The sequence below is a fragment of the Neomonachus schauinslandi genome, chromosome 1 (assembly GCF_002201575.2).
Source record: "Neomonachus schauinslandi chromosome 1, ASM220157v2, whole genome shotgun sequence".
NCBI classification, from domain to species: Eukaryota; Metazoa; Chordata; class Mammalia; order Carnivora; family Phocidae; genus Neomonachus; species Neomonachus schauinslandi.
Window position 1 is genome coordinate 202871885 of NC_058403.1, and position 23618 is coordinate 202895502.

General features: G+C 51.7%; 1 protein-coding gene across 5 annotated transcripts in view; it reads left to right on the plus strand.

Moving 5' to 3' along the window:
- The window catches only part of EPS15L1 (epidermal growth factor receptor pathway substrate 15 like 1), a 95615-nt gene that overhangs the window by 30390 nt on the left and 41607 nt on the right, over positions 1-23618 (plus strand). For all 5 annotated transcript variants that reach the window (XM_021683285.1, XM_021683282.1, XM_021683279.1 and 2 more), the window contains exons 7-13: positions 712-837; positions 4831-4890; positions 8043-8276; positions 13354-13511; positions 15976-16132; positions 16769-16854; positions 17493-17565. In XM_021683285.1, coding sequence (XP_021538960.1) covers positions 712-837; positions 4831-4890; positions 8043-8276; positions 13354-13511; positions 15976-16132; positions 16769-16854; positions 17493-17565 — 894 coding nt within the window. The remainder of the gene's footprint in view (positions 1-711; positions 838-4830; positions 4891-8042; positions 8277-13353; positions 13512-15975; positions 16133-16768; positions 16855-17492; positions 17566-23618) is intronic.

The following is a 23618-nucleotide window of genomic DNA, read 5'->3' on the forward strand; positions in this document are numbered from 1 at the left end:
TTTTTTTTTTTTTTTTTTTAAAGATTTTATTTATTTATTTGAGAGAGCGAGAATGAGAGAGAGTACATGAGAGGGGGGAGGGTCAGAGAGAGAAGCAGGCTCCTCGCCGAGCAGGGAGCCCGATGCGGGACTCGATCCGGGACTCCAGGATCATGACCTGAGCCGAAGGCAGTCGCTTAACCAACTGAGCCACCCAGGCGCCCCTCACGAGGAGCTTTTATAATTTATTTTTTTACTCTGAGAGGATTTCCTGTTCTTAAAGTTGATTTTGATAATTGGTTGCTTAAGTCTTTGGTTTATTTTTGTATTTGGTTCTTGAGCTCTTTTAGTTCTGTAGGTTGACATCCAGATTTAGTTGTTTGTCTTAAAAACGAAAACCCATTCACACTTGCATCTTTCTAGTCCTAGTGAGCTCCTAGGAGGGAGGTAGGGGCGATCTTTGTCTCCCAGACAGCCCCTGTGGTGGAGAGCGAGGCCCATGGCCAGGTCCTGTCTCCTCGTTGACCTTGGCCGCCAAATTTGTAGTTGCCAGGGAGCTGTTTCCTTCAGGGCAGATGTTCACTCTGGAACTGCTGTAAGACATCCTGTGCTTTTAGGCAAGGCCAGTGGTAGGTCCTTGCCTGTTTTCATTCAGCTTTGGGTCAGAGCTCATTTTAGACTCTCCCACAGGCACCCTTTTTTTACTCACTCAGGCTATTCCTTTTCAACTAGGTGGAAGAAAAGGCAAAATTTGACGGAATTTTTGAAAGCCTCTTACCCATCAATGGTTTGCTCTCTGGAGACAAAGTCAAGCCAGTCCTCATGAACTCAAAGCTGCCTCTTGATGTCCTGGGCCGGGTAAGTGGTTCTCTCACATCCTGAACTGCTGCTGACTTCCGTCTGCCCCAAGCTTGCTCCCCACGCACACGTATGAGGCTTTACACACGGCCATGCACCATCAGGGGCTTTGTAAGAGCCGATGTATGTGGAGAACTTGCTACAGTCAAGTTGGCTTAGGGCCTCATGGATGTGGCTCACAGATGCTCCCCAGCCTGTGGGAAGATGCTGGTGTGGGCCCATTGCATGCCTGGGGAGGCAGCTTCAGAAGTGAGCTTGCTGCCCAGGGCCCAAAGATGGGCAGAGGTGAGATTTGAACCCAGACCTGGGATGTCCCCTACTCCGTGTGCTTCTGGAGAGAAGTATGGGAGTGTATGTCTAGAACTCTTTTCTTCTTTTCTTTTCTTTTTTTTTTTTAAGATTTATTTATTTTAGAGAGAGAGCGTGAGTGGGGGGTGGGCAGAGAGACGGGGGGAGAGAGAATCTCAAGCAGACTCTGCACCAAGCGTGGAGCCCAACACGGGGCTCATTCAGACCTGAGCTGACACCAAGAGTCAGATGCTCAACTGACTGTACCACCCAGGTGCCCTCTTTTCTTTTTTTAATTACTTTTCTTCTGCCTATGAGCTTAAGGTAAAGGTACTTTAAATTCTGCTGCAAGTTTAGAAAAAATTTTATGCATTCTCTTTAAAAAAAGGCCCTTAGTTTTGTTCCTATTAAATACAAGTTTTTTAGATGCAGCTTTTTATTCCAGACTGTCTTCCCTCCAATGAGGTTTGCATCATGGCCCTGTGTGTTTGCTCTGTGCACAAAGCCCAGTTACACAAGGCTGTCCATACTGAGTTCCCTGCTACACACTGAGAAGGGATGGATGTTGTCATCTGTCTGGACTGGATCACAGCGAGGTGGCAGGCACAGGCCCAGAGCAGGGGACCGAGCATAGTCCCTGCTGCTCCAGGCGACACCTGTGGGTCTAGCTCATGACATTTGGTAGAACCTTTGGGAAAGGTACAAATTCCTGTCCTTTGGATTCACCTAATAATGTTTCTGTTTGATTATGACTTTTGTGGACACTGGCCCATTTGATAGGACCCAGGTTGCGCCTATCTTTTTTTTTTTTTTTTTTTTTAAAAGATTTTATTTATTTCTTTGACAGAGAGATAGAGAGAGAGCACAAGTAGGCAGAGAGGCAGGCAGAGGGAGAGGGAGAAACAGACTCTCCACCGAGCAGGGAGCCCAACACGGGGCTCGATCCCAGGACCACGGGATCATAACCTGAGCCGAAGGCAGCCGCTTAACCGACTGAGCCACCCAGGCGCCCCGAGGTAGAGCCTATCTTAATGCAATATTTTGAAAGAAGGCCACTAAGAAAGGGGAATCTCTCAAATCCCTTTGTTCCCTTTTGGCTGTGGCCTGGTGTAGGCGGAGCTCTGTGTTGGCGACCAAGCATCTTTACAAGGCATGAGTTTTAATTGCAGCAGGATGGGACTACCCCATCCTGCACATTACGTGCGTTTGTCAGTCCTTGCAGAATACCTGACAACTGGATGTAATCCTGTTGTAGAGCCAGATCACGAACAAGACAGATAGACTGACAGAGGTGGAGTGTGCTTCATGAGAAAGGGAGCTGTGGCTGGGAAGGGTGCATTGTGCAGATCTTCTGCCAGGCTCCAGGTCTTGTGGCACACGGGTCACTTCTCATCTGCTTTTCTGCACGTGCCAGGCTTATGTGCACCCATTCAAGCATGTGCACATGCATCCACATCCATGCACCCATCCACCTGTGTGTGCGTGCATCCATATCCATGCACTTATCCATACCTCCGCACACATGCATCCATATCCATGCGTCTGTCCACCTGTGCGCGCGTGCATCTGTATCCGTGCACCCATCCTCCTGTGCCTGTGTGTATCCGAATCCATGCACCCATCCGTATCTTCACACACGTGCGTTCATAGGCATGCACCCATCCGTCTGTGCACCCGTCCATCCATGCATGTGTGCTTCCATATCCATGCACCCATCCATCTGTGCACCCGTCTGTCCGTGATGTACCAGTGCACTCGTGCATCCGTGCCTCTCTGCTTCTGTTCATTCATCTGTGCTTCCATGCACCAACCATCCATTCAGTCATTCAGGAAGGTTGGAGTCTGCTTGGGGCCAGGCCTTTTGCTGACCACCGGGAAGATGGGGATGAAATTAGATATAGTCCAGGAGAGCAAATAAATAAATAACAGTTAAGATCATAATATTTATTTATCGAGGGCTTCCTACATGCCAAGCCCCGTTATAGCACTTTGCGTGAATGAAGTCCTTCAGGACTTGAAACCACCTTGTTATGGATGGCGTCCCTTCCATTTTCTAGATGAGGAAAAGGGGGACTTCGGAGTGGCCAATAAGCCTCTCAGGGTCTCACGGAGAGGAGAATGAAGCCCTAGGTGGTCCCCAGAGCCCTCACTCTTCCTGGTGACCCCCTGCTGCCCATTGCCTCCCTGATATTGTGGTTCTGCCCGGTGAGGACAGTGGCAGAGGGGAGGTGCCTGACCCGCCAGAGCAGAGGGGTACAGGGCAGGCAGGGAAGGCTTCCTAGAGTAGGCACTTCTGGATTGTGTCCTCAAGAGAGAAGAAATGGGTGGCTGACGATGGGATGGGAAGACCAGGCGCATGACAGCATGAGGAGAGGCGTGCTGGGGAGGGCTGGTATTCTTACCAGGCACTTCCTCCCCCAGGGATGTTGAGCAGTGTCTGGAGACAGTTCTGGTTGTCCTGCCTGGGTCGGGTGTTATTGGCATCAGGTGGGGGGAGGCCGGGGACGCTTCTCAACATCACTTGGGCCCAGGTCAGCCCCACCACAGAGAGTGATGCAGTCCCAAATGTCAGTGGTGCTGAGGTAGAGAGGCCCTGGGCAGGGAGAGGCGTGGAGCCAGGAAGTCTTGTTCTAGTCCTAGTTCCCCGAGCAAGTGCCATGTCTTTGAAAAAGTTACTCTTCGTGAACCTCTGCTTCCTAAATTGAACCTGGTGGCATAAAGCACTCAGCCTGATACAGAATGCCTCCAAAATGTCATCTCTCTGCTTGAAGGGACTGTGAACACTTTGGGCTCCCTAGAGAGCAAGGTGGAGTCCCTGGAAGCTGGGCTGTGGTGCAGGGACCTGTGTAGGGCACAGGGGGCTTCATGTGCCAGTCTAGGGGACAGTCTCAGAGTGTATTCTAGAACAGTCCCCATGGTAGCCCTGGGGAAAGGATTAGAGGCAAAGAGGCCAGCTGGAGGCTCTGGCCTCTGTGGAGTATTGGAGAGGCCCAAGTCAAGGACAGCAGCAGGGCTGGGGAGGAGGACCTGCCCATGAGAAATATCCCTGGGCTGATGTCACTCATGATTGACTGAGAGGGGACCAGCACGTGAAGCACCATGTTTGGACGCTATGGTATCTGCTTAGCTCTGGGCACTGGCGCTGTGCGCAGCGTTGTCCGAGTCGGGCAGGCCTGCTGGTTCAGGGTGGGGCTGACTTGGGTCAGGAAGCTAGTGCTTTGATTGTACTTTAGAAAATCTGGCACCTGGCCTTTGACCCAGAATAGGAACCTATACCTGTCTGCCTCATCTTCAGGGTGCCAAGTGGGCCAAGCATACTTGGTGGCACCTGCCTCACCATCCACCAATGGTGAAGGCACGCCCCCAGCCCTGCACAGCGTGGATGGTGGTGGGGGGCTTGTGTTCGGAGCAACACCTGTGCCAAAACCAAAGCATCTTTTCTAAGAATTCCTGGTAAGACGGTAAAGAGAAAACCAAGGTGGACGTGTTTATAATTATGATCATTTGTTAGAGAAAGTGAACATAATATAACAAAAAGGATCTTGGAATTGACGATACTTCATCAGCTAGTGGTTTTTCAGAGAACCCACCGATACTCCATTTTGATTGCCTTGTCTTAACCCTGCTAATCACCGAGCACTCAGAATCTGAGTTCTGGCAGGCATGGTTCCTTCCCCAGTAAGCCTTGCTCTCTTTCCCTTGCAGGTCTGGGACCTCAGTGACATTGACAAGGATGGGCACCTGGACAGAGATGAGTTTGCTGTGGTAGGCCCCTGCTGTGACTCTCTTTTTCCACTCTGCTGAGGAAGGAAATGTTTCTCGAGTCGTGTTTTTTTTTTTCTCTGATTTTTAAAAAGTGTTTATTTTGATGTACTTTGGATTTAAAGAAAAGTGACAGTAATACAGAGAATTCTTCTGAATACCCTTGAGTCACATTCCCCAGTGATATTATTTTACCACATTGCTTTATCCTCCTCCTCCCTCCCTCTTACGCCATATGCATGTAAGTATACACACACCTAAAATTTTCCTTTCAGCCATTTTGGAGTCAGTTGCGGACACCATACCTTTTTGTCCCAGAATACTTCAGTGTGTATTTCCTAAAACCAGGGAATTCTCTTACATACCCAGTGTCCAATTCAAAATCAGGAAATTAACATTGACAGTGTCTAATTTATCATACTATTTTGTGTCTTATTGTATAGCGTCTGTGTTAATATGTCGTTATGTATTACCTAAGGATATTATTCAGACCTTGCCAGTTGTCCCCAAACATCCTTTGCAGCAAAGAAGTTCCAGCCTCCTGTGTTAGATTCCGCAGCACCGTCTCTTTCGTGTCCTCTAATCTGGAGCAAGAGCTCCGTTTGTCTCTGTCTCATGGGTATTTTGAAGAGCGCAGGCCAGCAGTTGTAGAGGGTCCCTCAGCTTGGGGATATCGGCTGTTTCCTCATGATGATCCAGGTCGTGCACTTGCATGAGGCAGGACCCCACCGAGCTGATGCTTGTTTTTCTTGGGCTCCGTGCCGTCGACAGGACCTGTGGTATCTTACCCCACCCACATTGTCGACACAGTGTCAAACTTGATTGCAGTTGGTAGAGCCTGTGGGTTTCTCTGCAGAGTTACTGTCTTCCTGTGTGCTCAGTCTCTTGTGGGAGACACACGGAGGTTGGACCACCCCATTCCTCTTCCACCTCTCACCTGCTAGTTCTCGTGCCCTCCCAGGAGTCTCACCTGATTGAGTAACGATTATGGTGGTTGCCAGACGAGTCTCTAATTCTGGCACTTCTCGCACATTTTCTAGTTAGCCTTCTACTATAGGAGTTTGTATCACAGTGGACTCAGGGCTGCATCCTTTGTTCCACGGTTTATAATCTTATAGTGGCGTGATTTATTTTGCCCATTTGGAGCTCCTCCCTGCGGGCTCCTTTGTCCTTTGGTCACATCACATCATTGTCTGAGCACTTGCTTCCTTTTGGCTTGGGGGGCTGCTCCTGGCTCCTCCTGTGTATTTCCTGCCCCGGCCCTGGTTCTCCAGGGAGCCCCGGTTCCATGTAGTGGCGAATGGTGTTAGAAACCAGGATGTGGGCTCTGGTGTGCTCAGTGCCCCTGGGGTGCCACTGCTTTCAGGACCTCTTAGTAGACAGAGCTGGAAGCAGGTGTGTATAGACGGGCCCAGCAGGTGCCCCAAGGCACCACCATCTGCTTTCAGGTCTGCTTATGTCTGAGCCCTGGCCCTCCTGCCCTCTAATACTTTTAATGGCCCCGTGTGTTGATCAGGGCTCTCCCGTCCTATAGGCTGCTTTCCCATGCAGCTGCGCCCTCCACACCCCTGTAGCTCCCCACCTTCCTCTTCAGCTGCCCAGGGGCTGGGCTCATGTCCTCGCAAGCCAGCCCTCCTCACCCTGGGCCTGTGTCATTCTGTCTCTCCTCTCGTTCCTCCCTTCCCTCCACCTCACATCTTTGACCTTTCCCATTCATGGGATTTATTCACTCACCTTGTTCCCTTAAATCTCAAACAAAGTAGAACAAAGTAGCTTCTTGTAGTTAAGGGCAGTGTTTTTTTTTTTTTTTTTTTGAGATTTATTTATTTATTAGAGCACAAGCAAGTGAGCACGAGCAGCGCTGGGAGCAGAGGGGGAGGGAGAGAGAATTTCAAGCCGACTCCGCGCTGAGCTTGGAGTCTAACACAGGGCACGATCTCATGACCCCAAGAGCACAACCTGAGCCAAAATCAGGTGCTTAACCGACTGAGCCATCCCAGGCACCCCATTATTATTTTTTTTATTGTGGTAAAATATATAGAACATAAAATTTACCGTCATAGTCATTTTCAAGTGTGTGGTTCAATGGCATTAATATTTTCACGTGGCTGTGTAACTGCCACCACCTCCCATCTCCAGGACCCTTCATCCAGCAAAACTGGAACTCTGTCCCCATTGAACACTAGCTTCGCTGTCCCCCAGGCCCTCGTTATTTAGTTTTTATATTTTCTCTGACCGCACTGGACTTGAAGTATTTGGATCGTTGAACTGCTCTTGGGGTGATTTCCCAGGCATGGGATGGCTGGCCCACAGTGAACCCGGGCACATGCCCCTCTCTTCACGGCCTCAGGAGCCCTGAGTTTCCATTCTTGTTTTGTTTTTATCATTTCCTATCATTTCAGCTGAAATTTATATTGTTCTGTAAATGGGTCTTATAATTGTGTCATTTAGGTTTCTTTTCGTCACTCTCTGGGTTTAACATTCTTTAGCGTTTTTAAGTGATGGTAAATTTTACCTGTGTTAGTGATCTGGTCTATATTCAAATAGCAACTTAAGGAATATTTTTTAAGTGGGAAGGGTTATAATTTTGGTTTGATTTTGTTACCTTTTTTTTGAGGCGGGGGGCGGGGGAGAGGGAGAGAGAGACTCTTAAGCAGGCTCCACGCCCAGCATGGACATGACCTGAGCCAAAATCAAGAGTCAGAGGCTTAACCGACTGAGCCACCCAGGGACCCCTGGTTTTGTTACACTTTAAAACAGACTTAAATCTTTGTATTAGACAAAGTTTCTTTTCTCTGCCCGCCTGAAACAGGAAGTACATATAGTGCCCGTGGTGTGTCTTTAGACTTCCAAATTCCACTACTTGGGGACTCGTCAGCCCTGGAGTTGTGTGGTGAAGGGACACGTGTGGAGTCGGGCGTGATTGAATTCCTTTTGGGCTCATGTTGATCTTACGTGATTAAACACATCTTGGAAAAATGATGCATTGGAAGAGAACGCATCAGGGAAGGTTTATCTTTTACTCTGTTCAGCTTGGAAGGGACCTCAAAAAGAGCAGTCTTTGTCACATCGCTGCAGTCCTGGAAAGAGCTGCCCTTTCCCCGCCCACGGCCTGCGTCTGGCCACCTGAACGTAATCCTCTTTCACACTCCCAGGCAATGCACTTGGTGTACCGAGCCCTCGAGAAGGAGCCTGTGCCCTCTGTCCTGCCTCCATCCCTCATCCCACCTTCCAAGAGGAAGAAGACCGTGTTCCCAGGCGCTGTGCCCGTCCTGCCTGCCAGCCCCCCGCCGAAAGACAGCCTCCGCTCCACGCCTTCCCACGGCAGCGTCAGCAGCCTGAACAGCACGGGGAGCTTGTCCCCCAAGCACAGCATCAAGCAAACACAGGTACGGTGCCCTCTGCAAGCAGCCGCTTCTAGAGCTGCCGTCTGCACGGGTAGAGTTCCAGCCGGATGGTCCTTGGGAGCAAGTAATTCGGGACCCCAGAAAGGTAACATTGGTGATTGCAGTTTTTATTTTTTATTTATTCATTTTTAAAGTCTTTTTTAAAAGGGTTTTTTTATTTATCAGACAGAGAGAGCACACACAAGCAGGGGGAGCAGCAGAGGGAGAGGGAGAAGCAGGCTTCCCACCGAGCAGGGAGCCTGACGTGGGGCTCGATCCCAGGACCTTGGGACCATGACCTGAGCCAAAGGCAGATGCTTAACTGACTAAGCCACCGAGGCGCCCCATGATTATGTTTTTTAAAACAATATTTATGGTCGGTATCTTACTCTGTTTGAGTGTAATGGAATACCATAGACTGGGTGATTGTGACAAACATTTATTTCTCACAGAAAATCTGGAGGCTGGGAAGTCCAAGATCCAGGCACTGGCAGATTGGGTGTCTGATGAGAGCCTGATTCCGGGTTCACAGATGGTTTTCTCACTGTGCCCTCACGTGGTGCAAAGGATGAGGGAGCTCTCTGGGGTCCTTTCCATGAGGGCAGTGATCTCATTCATGGAGCTCCACCCTCATGACCTAATCACTCCCCAAGGCCCACTTCCCAATACCATCACATTGGGGTTAGGTTTTAACATAAGAGTTCTGGGGTGGGGTGGGCACAAACATTGAGTCCATAGCTACAGGGATTCGGAGTTACGTTTCTCATTCATTTGCACACAAATATCGCCCTTCCTCAGACACACTCCGGTTGCTCCCACCTCTGGGCTCTCTTCTCTCATCTCTGTCCCTCCTGCCTCAGGAAGCACTTTTGCTGGGCAGGTGCATTCCCAGATCATAACCCAGCACTTTGCTTCGTTAGGCCTCTGCTCACATGGGGCACCTTAGCAGGGGGCTCGGGCGTGACCACAGCCAGTGTGCCCTGGGCTCTGTCCACCCTGCATTCTAGATTTCCCAGGCCTGGCCTATTATGTAGTTATGTGTCATCTGTCTCTTTCACATCCCTCCCGCTTAGCTTCATGAGAGCAGAGTTAGTTCTTGGTTATCATCTCAGTGTCAGAGCAATCTCAGGTACTCTGATGCTCAGTAAACATGTTGAGTGTCACGTGAGCAAGGGAGGCATTCATCTCTTGTTAGGAAGATGGTGTGGGGGCTCTGACTCCCAGCGGGCAGCATCTTATGTATCAAAAAGACATTTTTTGGAGCAGCTGGGTGGTTCAGTCGGTTAAGCGTCTGCCTTAGGCTCGGGTCTTGATCCCAGGGTCCTGGGATTGAGCCCTGCATTGGGCTCCCTGCTTGGTGGGGAGCCTGCTTCTCCTTCTCCCTCTGCTGTTCCCCCTGCTTATGCTCTCTCTCGCAATCTCTGTCAAAGAAATAAATAAAATCTTAAAAAAAAAAAACCAGCAAGACATCTCTTGTTCTGGCAAATGTAGCCCACCATGAAGGGCTCTTTTATAAAAAGGCACCTTTGAGATGATCTCAGACATGCAAGAATGTGACATCCTGCGTTCCATCCTGAGTCATGCTTTGCGTCCTGCCTCATTTTTGGTTTCAGAGGGAAAGCAGTGCAGGTGACATGAAAAGGGCCAGCCAGCACTGCCATGCAGGTTCAGATATGAACCATAAGAGTAGAAATGGGAAACCATCTTGCGTTGGTCTCGGCCTGTCAGTAAGTGGCACTGTCCGCTAGGGATGCCTGTGGCGCTCACTTGGGGCCCCCATAACTTGTGGCGAGCCCCCGCCGACACTTCCCCGACCCCGGAGCAGATGTCTTTGTGGCTCTTGTTAGAATTTGCAAAATGCATCTCGGCAACAACCATCAGGAAAATTTGAAAAACTAAGATTGATGACTCACAGGTCCTGCAGAGTGTGCGTCACCCCCAGGGCCACCAGAGCAAGGCCGGGCTAGAGAGAGAGCAAGCTCGGGCATGGGGTTCTGCCTTTTTGGGGTCGATGATGGGGGCCTCTGGTTTCTTGGGTTCACTCTTTACTGGTGAGTTTAAAACATAAGAGTGGGAATGAAAGCATGGGAAGGGAAAAGTGGGGTCACTCAGGCGGCCAACTATCTAGGTCACCCTGGCTTTCCCAGGGGACCGCATGGGCCAACTGGCTCTTTCCCTCGTCGTGTGGCTGGCAATGTGTTCATCTGAGATGGATGTTTTTGAAATGAGTGCCTCAGCAATCAAAAGCTTAATGACAGGCACTTAATTACAGTCAAAAAATGAATTGTCAGGCACTTAATGCTCCAGAAATACATGATCAGATGGTGAATCTCTTGCATGTGACATATTTGTAAAGTTAAGCATTCTGCTTGGTGTTGGTGGGGAGGGGGTGGGGGCGGCTCATTTTCCAGGAGCTTGCTGCACCATAGAGCAAGGGTCCTCTGAGAGAGGGTTGAGGCGGTTTGGTCAGGGGGGCCAACAGAGCCCCCCATCACTGCCCTAGCCGTGTGGAGAGGCACAGGTAACCGGGCTTCCCCTCCAGTTGGTGGGTGTCTGTTAATAAGCCCAGCGTCCAGATGGCCCAGTCTGGGCATCTTCACCAGCTCAGCAGCCCACCAGCCGTGCCTGTACTTCCTGGGGATGCCACAGTGACCGTGGGACTGGCCTCTGCCCTCCTTAGGGAGATAGACAATAAACATTTCAGTAAACTAAGGAAGGTTAGATAGCTATTAGAAGCAGAACCGGGCCTGGCCTGGAAGTTTTGGGCCGAGGAGAGGGGTGTGCTCCTGCAGATGGCGTCAGCTGGAAGGTCACTAAGGAGGTGTGAGCTGACACCTGAATGACAAAAAGCCATCAGAGGACTAGCTTGTGCCAAGGCTATCAAGTGGGAACCTCTAGAAACAGGAAGAAGGGTGGGATGGAGTCAGAGAGGGGGCCAAGGCTGGTAACTTAGACCTGCACGAGCTCTTTCCCAAGACAGCCAGCACCTGTGTCTGCAAAATTCTTTCTGAGAGTTCTTACTAAGTACTGTAGGTTAGGTTAGTGGTGACAGCTTTACTGACATGGAAGCAAGTGGGGCCAAGGTTGCTGGCAGTGCAGGTTGACCAGCCTTGTAAACCCTGTCCATGGTGATCTGGTGGCTCTCCCCAGACCCTGGGAGCGCGCTGCTGGTTGCAACTAGACCTGTTTTACCAGGGACCTCTATCTGGGTGGGGGTGGGAAGACGAGGGTGCGTTCCTTCCCCCAAGGATGGGGGCAGCTGGTGGAGTCACAGACATGAGAGCGAGCAGTTCTGGGGACCCACAGTCACCATGCCATCCCCTCCACCACTTCTCTTACCACCAGCCTAGGGCCGCCAGGTCCTGTCTTCACAGCCAGCTGTGGGGCGCAGCCCCTTCCAGCCACCAGGGTCTATTGCTGTTTAGTGGGGGCCTGTGGCTGCTAAGCCAGCCTTAAACCCAGCCCTTTCTGGGAGACCCAGCTCCAAGGAGAAGGCTGTTCCCTGTTGGATTTGTAGCCAAGTTGGATTCGGAATGTTGCTGTCGACATACTCTGACACCCCAGAAATCAGACAGCAAGCTCATTTTGTGTGCACATTGAATGTTAGGATTTTTGTCATCCCAGAGTTGTAATCTCTTGGGACTTGTGGAGCACAGAAACCGTTTTCTCCCTCAGCTTAGCTTGTCTGATCTGCTGTTACTTCCTCCTCGGGTTTCTTGGCATCTGAGCTTTAGCTTACCCCAGCCACTGGACGTAAAGACAGCAAGCCTCTTCTTTGTTAGAGATCCTTTACGTGCGTCTTTATGTCTACTCTGAGGTGGCTCACAAAATTCACATAACAGGGCAGGTAAAGTGCAGGTCTCTCTCGTTATCTAAATTCCTGCTGCCTGAGCCCTTGCTCTTTGAATTCGGTCCACAGGTTCTGATAAATCCTTGCTGGACTAACTCATTCTCCCTATCCAGAATCCTGGAACTGAAATGATCCGGGTAACATGGTGTCCCTTGCTTCGCCCCCTTACGTTCTGGATTCCCAGTGCTCGTGTCAGGATCACGCTGGATTTGGATAGCGAGGGAGACCTGTTCAGAAAGAGCGGATGAGGAAAAACGTCTCTAGAAGGGGCAGAGGCGCCGTGGAATTTGGTTCAATGAGTATGCCAAAGGTCAGAGGTGACATGTCCAGAATTAGCAGCTGAAGGGGCCTCCGATGTCCCTGAAATAGGAGGTACATAGGCCCTGGTGGACCCCTCTTATGTAGACCTGAGCAGGCAACGGGAGGGGTCACACATGCAGCAGGTGGCCAAGCCCTGTCGCTGCCGAAATGGCACTGCCTGGGGCTCGCAGATACTCTTCACTGCATCTGCCGGGGCAGTGCCCTCGAGGGTGGTGGGATCCTTGCAGGTGACAGCATGCTCATCTGGGGCCTGGGCTCCCCCGCCAGCACCAGAGGGCCCTGGGTGCCTGTCCATCCAGCAGACACCATTTTCACATCCGCCTCATTCAGTCCCTGTCAGTGTCTGCTGTGCGCTGACACCTCATGGGGACGCTGCTGTGTCACGGGGAATGGAGTCAGGGTCGAAGGACGGAGTACAGAATCCCGAGCCGTGGGCACGAGAACTCCTGTGGCAGCTGCAGAGAAGTGTTTGCAGGCAGAAGACGAGAGGACCAGGAAGGCTGGCATCAGAGCGGGGCTGGTTGGTGCTCAGGAGACCGTCCTAACGTGGGTTGTCAGGAGGGTCTTGCCTGGCACATTTGGACCCCCTCCTGGAAGGAGAATTCATTGGCTTCCCTTCAAGCCCCTTCAGACCTGCTGGATCTTTCCCCCCCTCTAAATACAAGGAGGAGGGGGTGCTGTGATGGGGTGGGAGAGGCTGACTGAGTGGTGTCAGCTGCTGTCAGCCTCAGTTTCCCCACTTACAGAATGGGGCTCCTGTGTGCCCTCTGGGTTCTTGGAGTCGTGCTACCCACATGCGTGGAGAAGCGCCTTAATAGTTCTCTCGTCAGGAGCGCGTGGAAGCGCTTTAATAGCACCTGTTTATGGTGATGAGAAGCTAGAGACCAACCATTTTGAAACCCGTTTCAGCCAACCGTGAGCTGGGTGGTGCCGGTTGCGGATAAGATGCGATTTGACGAGATATTCCTGAAGACCGACCTGGACCTGGATGGCTATGTGAGCGGCCAGGAGGTGAAGGAGATCTTCATGCACTCGGGCCTCACCCAGAACCTTCTAGCACACATATGGTAAGGACGGGTAGCTGGACATCGACTCGTCCTGGCCTTCTGTGTGGAGGTCATGGCTGTGGGCGGCTCTGAGGGGCCCCGAGGAAGTGAGGCTTTTGGTGAAGGAGGGGCAGGTGTCCATCAGGGCATGGCGGTCAGGGACGTCTCTCCAGCCCTGCAGCAGGCCTGCCGGGGTGGACGGGAGCTTGAGTGGGGTAGGAGTGCGAAGGCCCTTCTGTATCCTGGGCACGGCAGCTCACTCTCCACCCGTTTAGTCCCTCTCACAGCTCTGGGGCGATTTGCTTGAGTGACTGGGGTGAGTTCTTGCAGGTGGTTATGCTGGTTGTAGCGGGACGCCCAGCCTTTGCCACAGCCAGTCGCGGTGCGGACGCTTGGCCCTGCCCCTGTGAGGGGAGTGTGCGGTATGTCTCCAGCAGCTCGGGTAGAGCCGCCCTGGGCAGTGGGGGCTGCGGCCACCTCCCCTAGGAGGCCTGTGAAGGTCAGTGACTCGACTCGGCTCCCATCAGGAGGGTGAGCAGTCAACGAGACTCTGGTCCACACCTCAGGGCCGGTCAGGGAGCCGGCCTCACCCCTACTTTCCTTCAGGGTGGACCAGAGCAGTCTTCACAGCGCTGGGATGGCTTCTTTTGCAGCTGACCAGTGGTGAAGGTCACTTTCTAACTTTGTCCTCAGGGCTTAGGGGGCTTCACTTGGGAGTCACAGAGAGAGAATTTCCATATAATTCTGGAGAGGTGAACCCTTCCAAAGAAGAGCAGTGAAATTTAGCACGTTACTGAGTAGCTTGGGGAAATAACTGTCCTTGGTAATAATTCATAGATGTCCACGCTGTGAGGGGAGGCCTCAACCTGAGAAAACAGGCTGTCTCTTCAGGTGTGTGTGACACCCAGTCAGTCACCAAACAGCTGGGGGAGACCAGCTGCTTCTGACAGGTCAGGGACAGTCATTCTCCGCCCCTTCAGCTCCAGTGCCCCCTTTATCACCTTGAAGTGGGATGTGCGTGTGATTCAAAGGTAGCGGTGCCGCGCCCCGATCAAAGCACGGGGACATTACCTCAACCTGGAAGTGGTGCAGCGACAGGGAAGTGACAGTGAAATCACCAGTATGCTTGGATTAAAGAAGGAACGCAGGAAGCGTTGCGTATAAGGGAAAAGGCAGGATGAGCATGCTCTAGAAGAGTAAAGACGGTCTGGGTTTGTCTGCAGGTGGCCGGGGAAGCGGGGGGTGGGGGGGGATCCCTGAAGCGCAGATAACACGCCCAGAGGGCTGGCTGGGAGCAGCTGCGGCCGGAGGGCTCGGGGGCATAGCCCTGGAGCCAGAATGCCGTGCTGCCACGGGTCGGGGCTGGCCAAGCACCCCGCATGCGGGCCTCGGAGGCCACGCTCCTTCAGAGACGGGGAGCAGGAGAGGGCCCAAGAGAAGAGGCCTCGGGCCCAGGAGCAGCTGTGGGCTGGGTGTGCAGCAGGACCGGCCCTGGCAGGCAGAATCAGCACACCTCACCCTAAGACTGCAACAAGAATGAAGATGTTTTTAGATCAGCCTTTATCAGCAACATTCGGTGGGGTCTTTATGCACCCCCCCAACCCCCCGTGGCCCCGTTCGTTGGCTCTTTGGGCCCGAGTCTGTTCACCATTGTCGGCTCTCCTCTGCTCCGTGTTAGAGGGTAGTGTCATTGCTCTGCAGTCACTACGAGCAGTGGGAAGCGAGGCCGCCTGTTGAGTGGCCGGGGTGAGACATTTTGCAGATGTGGAGGCCTTGTCCCACTGCGTGAGGCTTTCCTTCCCGTAAGGGCCAGCTCCTTGGTTACTGGGCTGGTCGCAGAGCTTCTCCCCCAGGCTTTGCGGGAGCTCCATGTGCCGCTGGCTTACGCGCTGCCTTGCCCGCCTGCCAGGCTGCCAGAAGGCCACGGGAGCAGGGACACCTCAGCTGTGAGGGACTGCCCTGTGCAGCATGGTCAGGCGTGGCTTTCCGGGCCCCATTGCCTCAGGCCGACAACCCAGAATGCTGCTGCTGTCACCCCCGTTGAAAGCCAGCAGCTCAGGCTGCTCAGATAACCCGGACTGCAGGGGCTGGCTAGAGACCCGAGGGGGCGCGCTCGGGCCCCGCTTCATGTCCACCAGAACGGTTGCTCTGTACTGGACCATTGCGGTCCCCCGCGCGCACGCCGTGAAGAGCCGGTGCCATTTCTGGTAGTTGCTGCTGAGGTCTTCCCAAAGCCTCGCCACCTCCGCCTGTGGGGTGGGGTTTGGTGGTTCTCCAGCCAGTCTTTGGGCAGGGTGCTTGGGTGGGGGGTGTCGGGACTGCTGTCCAGGAACGGGATGTTCAGTAGAAAAGGAGTTGCCGCTGTGCCCCATTGTTTGTATTGTCGCTGGTCATTTTTTTAAAGGATGGGTTCTGTGATTTGTACTTAGCATGCAGGGCTGAATTCTTCTTCAATGTGTAATTAGCATCTGCACATTTCTCCCAGGGCCCTGGCTGATACGAGGCAAACAGGGAAGTTAAGTAAAGACCAGTTTGCATTAGCTATGTACTTCATTCAGCAGAAGGTCAGTAAAGGCATCGACCCCCCTCAAGTCCTGTCACCGGACATGGTCCCGCCCTCAGAGAGAGGCACTCCTGTCCCGGTGAGTACTGCTGACCACACCTGGTCTTGTTTGTGTGGTTTCCCGCAGCCTGCCACCAGGTGGCGGCAGTGGCCCGCATGAGCAGGCCGGTGCCCTGCTGTCCTTACCTACCTTAATCTGGCCCCAGCCCTCACCAGGGGCCCAAGGGTGGGTCTAGGGGGTGTGTCTGGGCCACTGGGATAGTTTTCCAGGCACGGTGCTGGCCCTTTTGTTACTGTGAATTGGAGATATCATGACTATATTCCTCATACTAGGACCTCCTAGTACCTGCTGGGCCTTGAGGTCAGCTTGTCAAATTTTTTTTAAGATTTTATTTTTAACTAATCTCTACATCCAATGTGGGACTTGAACTCACAACCCCGAGATCCAGAGTCACATACTCCACCAATTGAGCCAGCCAAGCGCCCCTCAATTTGTCAGTTTTTTTTTTTTTAAGGGAGGGGAGGGGCAGAGGGAGAGGGAGAAAGAGAATCTTAAGCAGGCTCCGTGCCCAGCGTGGAGCCCGACGTTGAGCTCAATCTCACAACCCCAAGATCATGACCTGAGCCAAAATCAAGTCAGACGCTTAACCGACTGAGCCTCCCAGGGGCCCCTCAGCTTGACAGTTCTTAATTCTGTATTTGAATTTGGTTCCAGGACGGTTCAAGTTCTCTTGGATCAGGGGAATTTACTGGTGTGAAAGAACTTGATGATATCAGTCAAGAGATCGCCCAGTTACAAAGGTGTGTTAAAGCTCATTCCCCTGAGAATCTGAATCTTACACCAGCCCTATCCCAGCTTATTACCACAAGTACCGGAGACTTGTGAGACATGCGGCAAGTTGACCATCACAAGTCCGTACAGCAGAAGTGAAGGGCTGCACATTTCCCTGAGTTCCTGAATTGACTTAATGAGGTCGAGTGATGACGTCCGCAGTAGTCAGTGGGGACTGTGGGGTCTTGGGCAGGTTGTTGCTAGGCAGCCCCAGGCCCTGCCCCCTGACCTCAGGAAGGCCTTGCTCTCCCTCAGCACATAAAACGGCTGAGTCTCAGGTGGCAAGTTAACGGCTTAGGACCGACAGCTGAGAGAGGCTTCGTGTACAGGTCTCTGGCTCCTGTCTGTGCCTTCTGCCTCAGTTTCCCCACCCATAAACAAGGGCTTTGGATGGGGTGTCTGCACTCTTAGAATCCGGCAGAAAGAAGTGCATCTGTTTCCTGTATGTCCCTGGGATCCTCTTCAAAGCAGCCACCTCTCACCTGTTAATTCTGGGGGAGGACACTGAGCAGAAGGGCCGAGAAAGCTCTTTGCCGAGAAACTACACCATGGCTGTAGGCATGCTATCACTCATCTGTGCTTTCCTGAAATCTTTTTCAATGCCCAGAGAGAAGTACTCCCTGGAGCAAGACATTAGAGAAAAGGAAGAGGCAATCAGACAGAAAAGCAACGAAGTACAGGTAAGCACAGTGCTCGCCCTGGGCAGATGAGCTGTGCCCTGCGCAGCACCAGCTGCACCTGTCATTGGGGGTGGGGTAAAGGAAAGCTAGCCCTGCCCTTCCTGGAAGCACAGGCTTCTGGGGGGGCTTCCAGGTGAGGCTTTTAAGTTTCGTGTAACCATAGACCAGGGGTTTTTTCTTGCTTTTTTTTTCCAGTTGAGCTCTATAATTCACATCACATAAAATTTGCTCTTTTAGAGCATACAATTCAGTGGTTTTTAGCATATTCAGTATGTTCTTTAGCTATCTTCTCCATCTAGTTCCAGAACATTTTCATCACCCCAAAAAGAAACCCCATGACCATTAGCCCTCACCACCCCCCATTGCCCCTCCCCCAGCCCCTGGCAACTACTAATCTGCTTTCTGTCTCTATGGATATGCCTGTTCTGGACGTTAGATGTGAGACCTTTTGTGTCTGGCTTTTTCCACTCACGTCTCAGTGTTTGAGGTTCAGTCAGTGGCTGCTAACCTGTTCTCAGGATAGTCCTGCTTCCTGGAGTGTCTCCTAGCAGGTGGTGGTGATGCGGAGACTGGGAGTCTGACTGCTCGGCTCGAACCCAGTTCTCCTTAGCTGTGTGACCTTGGGCAAGTTACTTAACATCTCTGGGTCTTGTATGACATCAGTAAGGACTGTTCTGCTTTCCTGAGTTGTGGGGCTGGAGAATGGGGTCTGGCATATATGCTCAGCACTCACTCAGGGCCCTCCCTGCTCTCCTCATCATTTGAGCAGAGGGGAGTCTGCACCAGGGCAAAGCAGTCAGCCCCGGGCAGCTGCACCGGTGAAGGCACGTGGGTTCCCACGATGTCTCGGGTCTGAGGTGGCTGTGGCACCCTGAGAGTGAGTGCTAGAAGTGCCGCTGGGACTGGTGGTCTCTGCTTGAGGACTTTGAGTGTTCTGAGCTCAGAGCTGGGCGGGGGAGAGGAGCACGGCCAAGTGGTCAGGACTCCAGCTCCACCAGGCCTCACCTGAGTGACCCGGACCAGTGGCTCGGCCTCCTAGCTTCCATCTCCCCAGCTGGCACCGAGGGTCTGTGAGTGGGCTGCTCACAGAGCCAAGAGCAGCCGTGTGTGCCGCGACAGTGGCCGGTTCTTTCTGGGCCACCTCTGAGGGTGTGGACCTGAGCCAGAGCAAGTAAGTAGCATCGGGCTCTCGAGGTGCTGGGCGGCCCTCCCCTGCGCCACCCACAAGGGGACTGGCGGATTCTGAGAGACTAGGAGGATGGCACGTCCCGCCGATCTGTGGGAAGGGCCATCTGTCGTGGCTGTGGTCTGCAGGTGAGGTGGGGTGGATGTGCCCTCGCTGCTTCGGGACACTCACCAGTTCACGCCGTGCAGTGTCCAGACCCTTCTTTCCTTTCCTGGCTTCTCACTCTCCGTGCGTGTTAGCAGTGAGGACTGGGCTATAGATGGTCTCCTGGAATGTTTTGGGATGGAAAGCAGGGACTGGCCTGCCTCTGACAGGAAGGGCTTTTTTGCTCAAATGAGCTGCTTCAGCTATAAGACCACCTTGCAGGCGAAGTCACTGTATTTCTCTGAAAGCCCCCACAGTACTTTCCTCCTGTCATTTTATTCTCTCTCAGGCCTCTGATTTCCACCCATGTCCTAGAGTTGATCCCTCAGACGCAGAGCCCACTCCCACCCCTCTATCCGCTGCATCCCCTCAGCCTCCATCCTTTTAGTCCTGTGGTGTGGTGGAGCTGGCCTCCTCGTCCCTCGTGCCTGGGCTGGGCCTAGCCAGCGACACGGACGTGTGGCCGGTTCTCCCTTCCTATTGTGTCTGGGTTGCCGTGAACATGATTTGGTTTTCATTCTGGTCCCTGAGGATCTGGGTGCTATGACGGCCTTTAACTGCCCAGGAAACCAGTCATCGGGTCTCTGGTGCCTGCTCTGGGTGATGCTGAGGAAGATGTCAGGTCTTTGCAGTGACTTGTTCTGACATCTGAAGGTACCGTCCCCTCTGGTCTGTGGCAGGTGCAGCCAAGCCACCTAGAGCCCTGGCTGGTGGGCTCTGACGGGCACATACCTGCAGCCTTTCAGGTGCTGGGGTCCTTGTGTGCCCCAACAGCCCCCCCAGAGCTGGGAGGGAGCCCAACGCCAGCCAGACTGGCCCCTGTTCCGTGGGGGCCTCATTTGTAAGCAGGCCAGGCCGGGGCTCTGCTGTAGTGCTTGATGGCAGCTTTTGGTCCTAGACAGAACAGTGTATTTTTTGAAAGTTCCCCTTTGAAAACCAGGTTTGGCTTTGGTTCCTGCCACCTTTCCCCACGTGGATCTGGCCAGGAGATTGCTTGCCACACCTACTAGCACAGTCTTGTGGGTCAGGGCCCCGCGTGGAGTATGAGTCCTTTGTCCTCAGGTCCATTTATGTTTGGTTTTAGGCAGCAGAAGCTTCAGCTTCAGCTCCCCCGGTCCTGTTCCCAGGGTGCCCCTTCCCCGTCCTCCCTGGGGGTCTCTCACCTCCATTTCCATTGCTGTCGTTCTGGTGAGCACCTGCAGCGTCTTTGCCTGGTTTTTCGTTTTATTTTGTTTTTGTGACAACAGCGTTACTGAGCTAGAACTCACATACACACAATCCATCCATTTAAAGTGTATAATTCCGTGGTGTTTACTGTGTGCTCAGGGTTGTACAACCATCACCACTGTCAGTTCGTCAGCACTTTCCTCACTCCGAAAGGAAGCCCCGTCCCCATTAGCAGTCCCTGTTCCCCTCCCCAGCCCCTGGCAACCACTGATCTGCTTCCTGTCTCCGGATTTACCTGACCTGGACATTGCGTGGTAATGGATTCATACACGGTGTGACCTCTGTGTCTGGCTTCTTTCACTCCACCTCGTGTTTTCAAGGTTCATCCACATCGTGAATGATGAACCAGCGTGTGTCAGTGTGTCATTCGTTTTTATGGCTGAGTGAGACCCTTCAGTGTGGCTGGACCACATTTTGTTCGTCTGTTCATCCGTTGATGGATATTTGGGTTCTTTGACTTTTTAGCTATTGCAAATGACGTCACTATGAACGTTCATGTGGAAGTCACATGGACATATGATTTCACTTCTGTTGGGTCTGTTACCTAGGAGTGGAATGGCTGGATCATATGGTAACTCTTTTGAGGAACTGCCGGCCTGTTTTCCAATGTGGCTGCGCCATTTTACATTCCAGCCTATAATGCATAAGAGTTCTTGTTTCTCCATATCCTCGCCAACACTTATTTCCCATTTTTTATTTTAGCCTTCCTAGTGGGTGTGGAGCGGTACCTCATTGCCCCTAACACTTCCCCTAATGATGTTGAGCATCTTTTCATGTGCTCATTGGCCATTTGTGTATCTTCTTTGAAGAAATGTCTATTCGGACCCTTTGACCATTTTTAAATTGGGTTGTCTTTCAATAGCTGAGTTGTAAGAGTTCTTGATAGTTTCTAGATATAAGTTCTTCATCAGATACGTGATTTGCAAATATTGTGGGTTGTCTTTACTTTCTTAATGGTGTCCTTTGAAGCATAAAGGTTTTAAATTTTGGCGAAGTCCAGTCTGTTCCTTTTTTTTTTTTTTTTCCTGCTCTTGCCTTTGGTGTCATATCTAAGAACTCATTGCCTAATTCAGGGTCACAAAGATTTACCCCATGTTTTCTTCTAAGATTTTATCGTTTTAGCTCTTACATTTAGATCTTTGATCTGCTTTCAGTAATTTTTGCATATGGTGTGAGATAAGGGTCTGACTTCATTCTTTTGCATGTGGAGATCCAGTTGTCCCAGCACCATTTGTTGAAGAAACTGTTCTTTCTCCATTGAATGGTCTTGGCATCCCTGTTGGATATCACTTGGCCATTGATGTGTGGCTTTATGTCTGGACTCTGAATTCTATCCCATTGATCTACCTGCATTTCTCTTTATGTCAGTACCACACTGTCTTGATGACTGTAGCTTCTTAGAGGCATACCTCATTTTATTGTGCTTCACTTGATTGTGCTTGCGGATACTGTGTGGTTTTTTTGTTTTTGTTTTACAAATTGAAGGTTTGTGGCAACCTTGTGTCAAGCAAATTTATCAGCACCATTTTCCCAGTAGTATTTGCTCACTTTGTGTCTCTATGTCCCATTTTGGTGTTTTTGCAATCTTTCAAACTTTTTCGTTTTTGTTATATATGTTACGGTGATCTATGATCAGAGACTGTGACTCACTGAAAGCTCAGATGGTGGTTAGCAATTTTTAGCAATAAAGTATTATTTTATTTAAGGTGTGTACATTTATTTTTAGACATAATGCTATTGTATACTTAATAGATTGCAGTATAGTATAAACATACTTTTATATGCACTGGGAAACTAAAAAATTCATTTGACTTGCTTTATCGCAATATTTGCTTATTGCAGTGATTTGGAACCAAACCCACGATGTATCTGAGGCATGTCTGTTGTAAATTTTGAAATTGAAAAATATGAGTCCTGCCACTTTGTTTCTTCTTTTTCAAGATTGTTTTGGCTATTCCGAGTCCCTTGCATTTCCTTAATGAATTTTGGCATCAGCTTGTCAGTTTCTGCACAGAAGCCAGCAGGGGATTCCGGGGGGGTTTGAACTGAGTTTGTAGGTTGTCTGGGTTATTTCTGTGTTCTCTTTGCTTAGACACCTCCCCATTCTGACCCAGCTCCCATCCTACCCATGAGCTGGTGGGTCTTTGTCCCCGTGGGGCTCTTCGATTCCTCCTTCTTCTTTATAGAATGAGGCTCAGGTTCCTTGATGTCCCAGACTCTTGGCCACCTGGTGTCCCAGGCTACCACACTGGGCCTGACCCTCCTCCCTGCTTCATCTCCTCCTCCTCCATCACTGTTCTTCCCTCAGATGTGGCAGACCCATGTCCTAGACTCCCTACCACCAGTCTCTTCTCTTCCCCAAACTTGTCAGACTGAGGATCTGCTTCCTGAATTAAAGGTCAGGGGCAGGGAGCCTGGGGAGCTATCCAGAGAGGAGAGAGCCATGACATTTTTATCCTTAAGGCAGAGAGGAGACGTTGTGACTGCTTTGGATTTTTTCCTAAAATGGCGCCAGCAACCCATAGCCCAGGCCAGCCCTGGGGATCGGCCTCACCGTCCCTGTCTTCCTGTACCCTCAAGGTCCCCTCAAATCTTTCCCTTACTTTGGTTCCCATGGCCACCGTCTCACCTAGTTCTGGGTCCCCTCCCTGCTCCCTTCGTCAGCCCTCCCAGGCCTCCATCTCCTCTGCCGCACCCATCCGTGATTTTAGCTTTAGTTATAAAACATTTGATAAGATATTTGCCTGGTTGAAAATCAAAAGGCGTGAAGCTTCCTGCCCTCCCCTTCACCCCCTCAGAGATGCAGTTCATTGGCTCCCATGAGGCCTTCCAGGAAGGTCACGTGCATGTTTAAGGAGAGAGATTTGTGCATATTCTCTCCTTCCTGTTTGCACGAATGCCAGAATGTGAAGTACACATGTGCTCTGCCAGGTGCCTTGTTTGCTTCACATTGTAACTCAGAGTATGAGGTGCAGCTTCTCTTAGGGTAAGACTGTACCCCGCCGTTGTTAGCCAGGCCCGCCTGGTGGAAATTTACATTGTTTACAGGTTTTGCGCTCACACACTACATGTGGTCACATGTGTCGTACACCTCTAAGATGCTTCTCCTAGAGGTGTCGTAGTCGGGTCTAAGGGTCCCTGCTAGGTCATCTTGATAGATACTTCCAATTTGGAGGAGCGTTAGCAGTGGAGAAGTGTCGTGTCCCAAGCCCATACTTGAATGTCCTGCCCCAGAAGCACGTGCAGTCTCATTGGTGTGGCCCTGCTTCCTTTGGCTCAAGTTGGAGCCCAACCCCCCCTTCCCCACCTTGGGCCCCCTGCTGTCCCCCCACCTGCTGGGCTCCTTTCCTCCTGGCTCTTCACGTGGCTGCTGCCTGCTTGTCCTTCAGGTCTACCCTAAGTAGTGCTTCCGTGGGGGTCCCCTCCATCTGTGCAGCATCAGTCCGGTCTCCCCGTGCTCCCAAGTCCACCCAACAGCACTCATGCATTCTGTTGG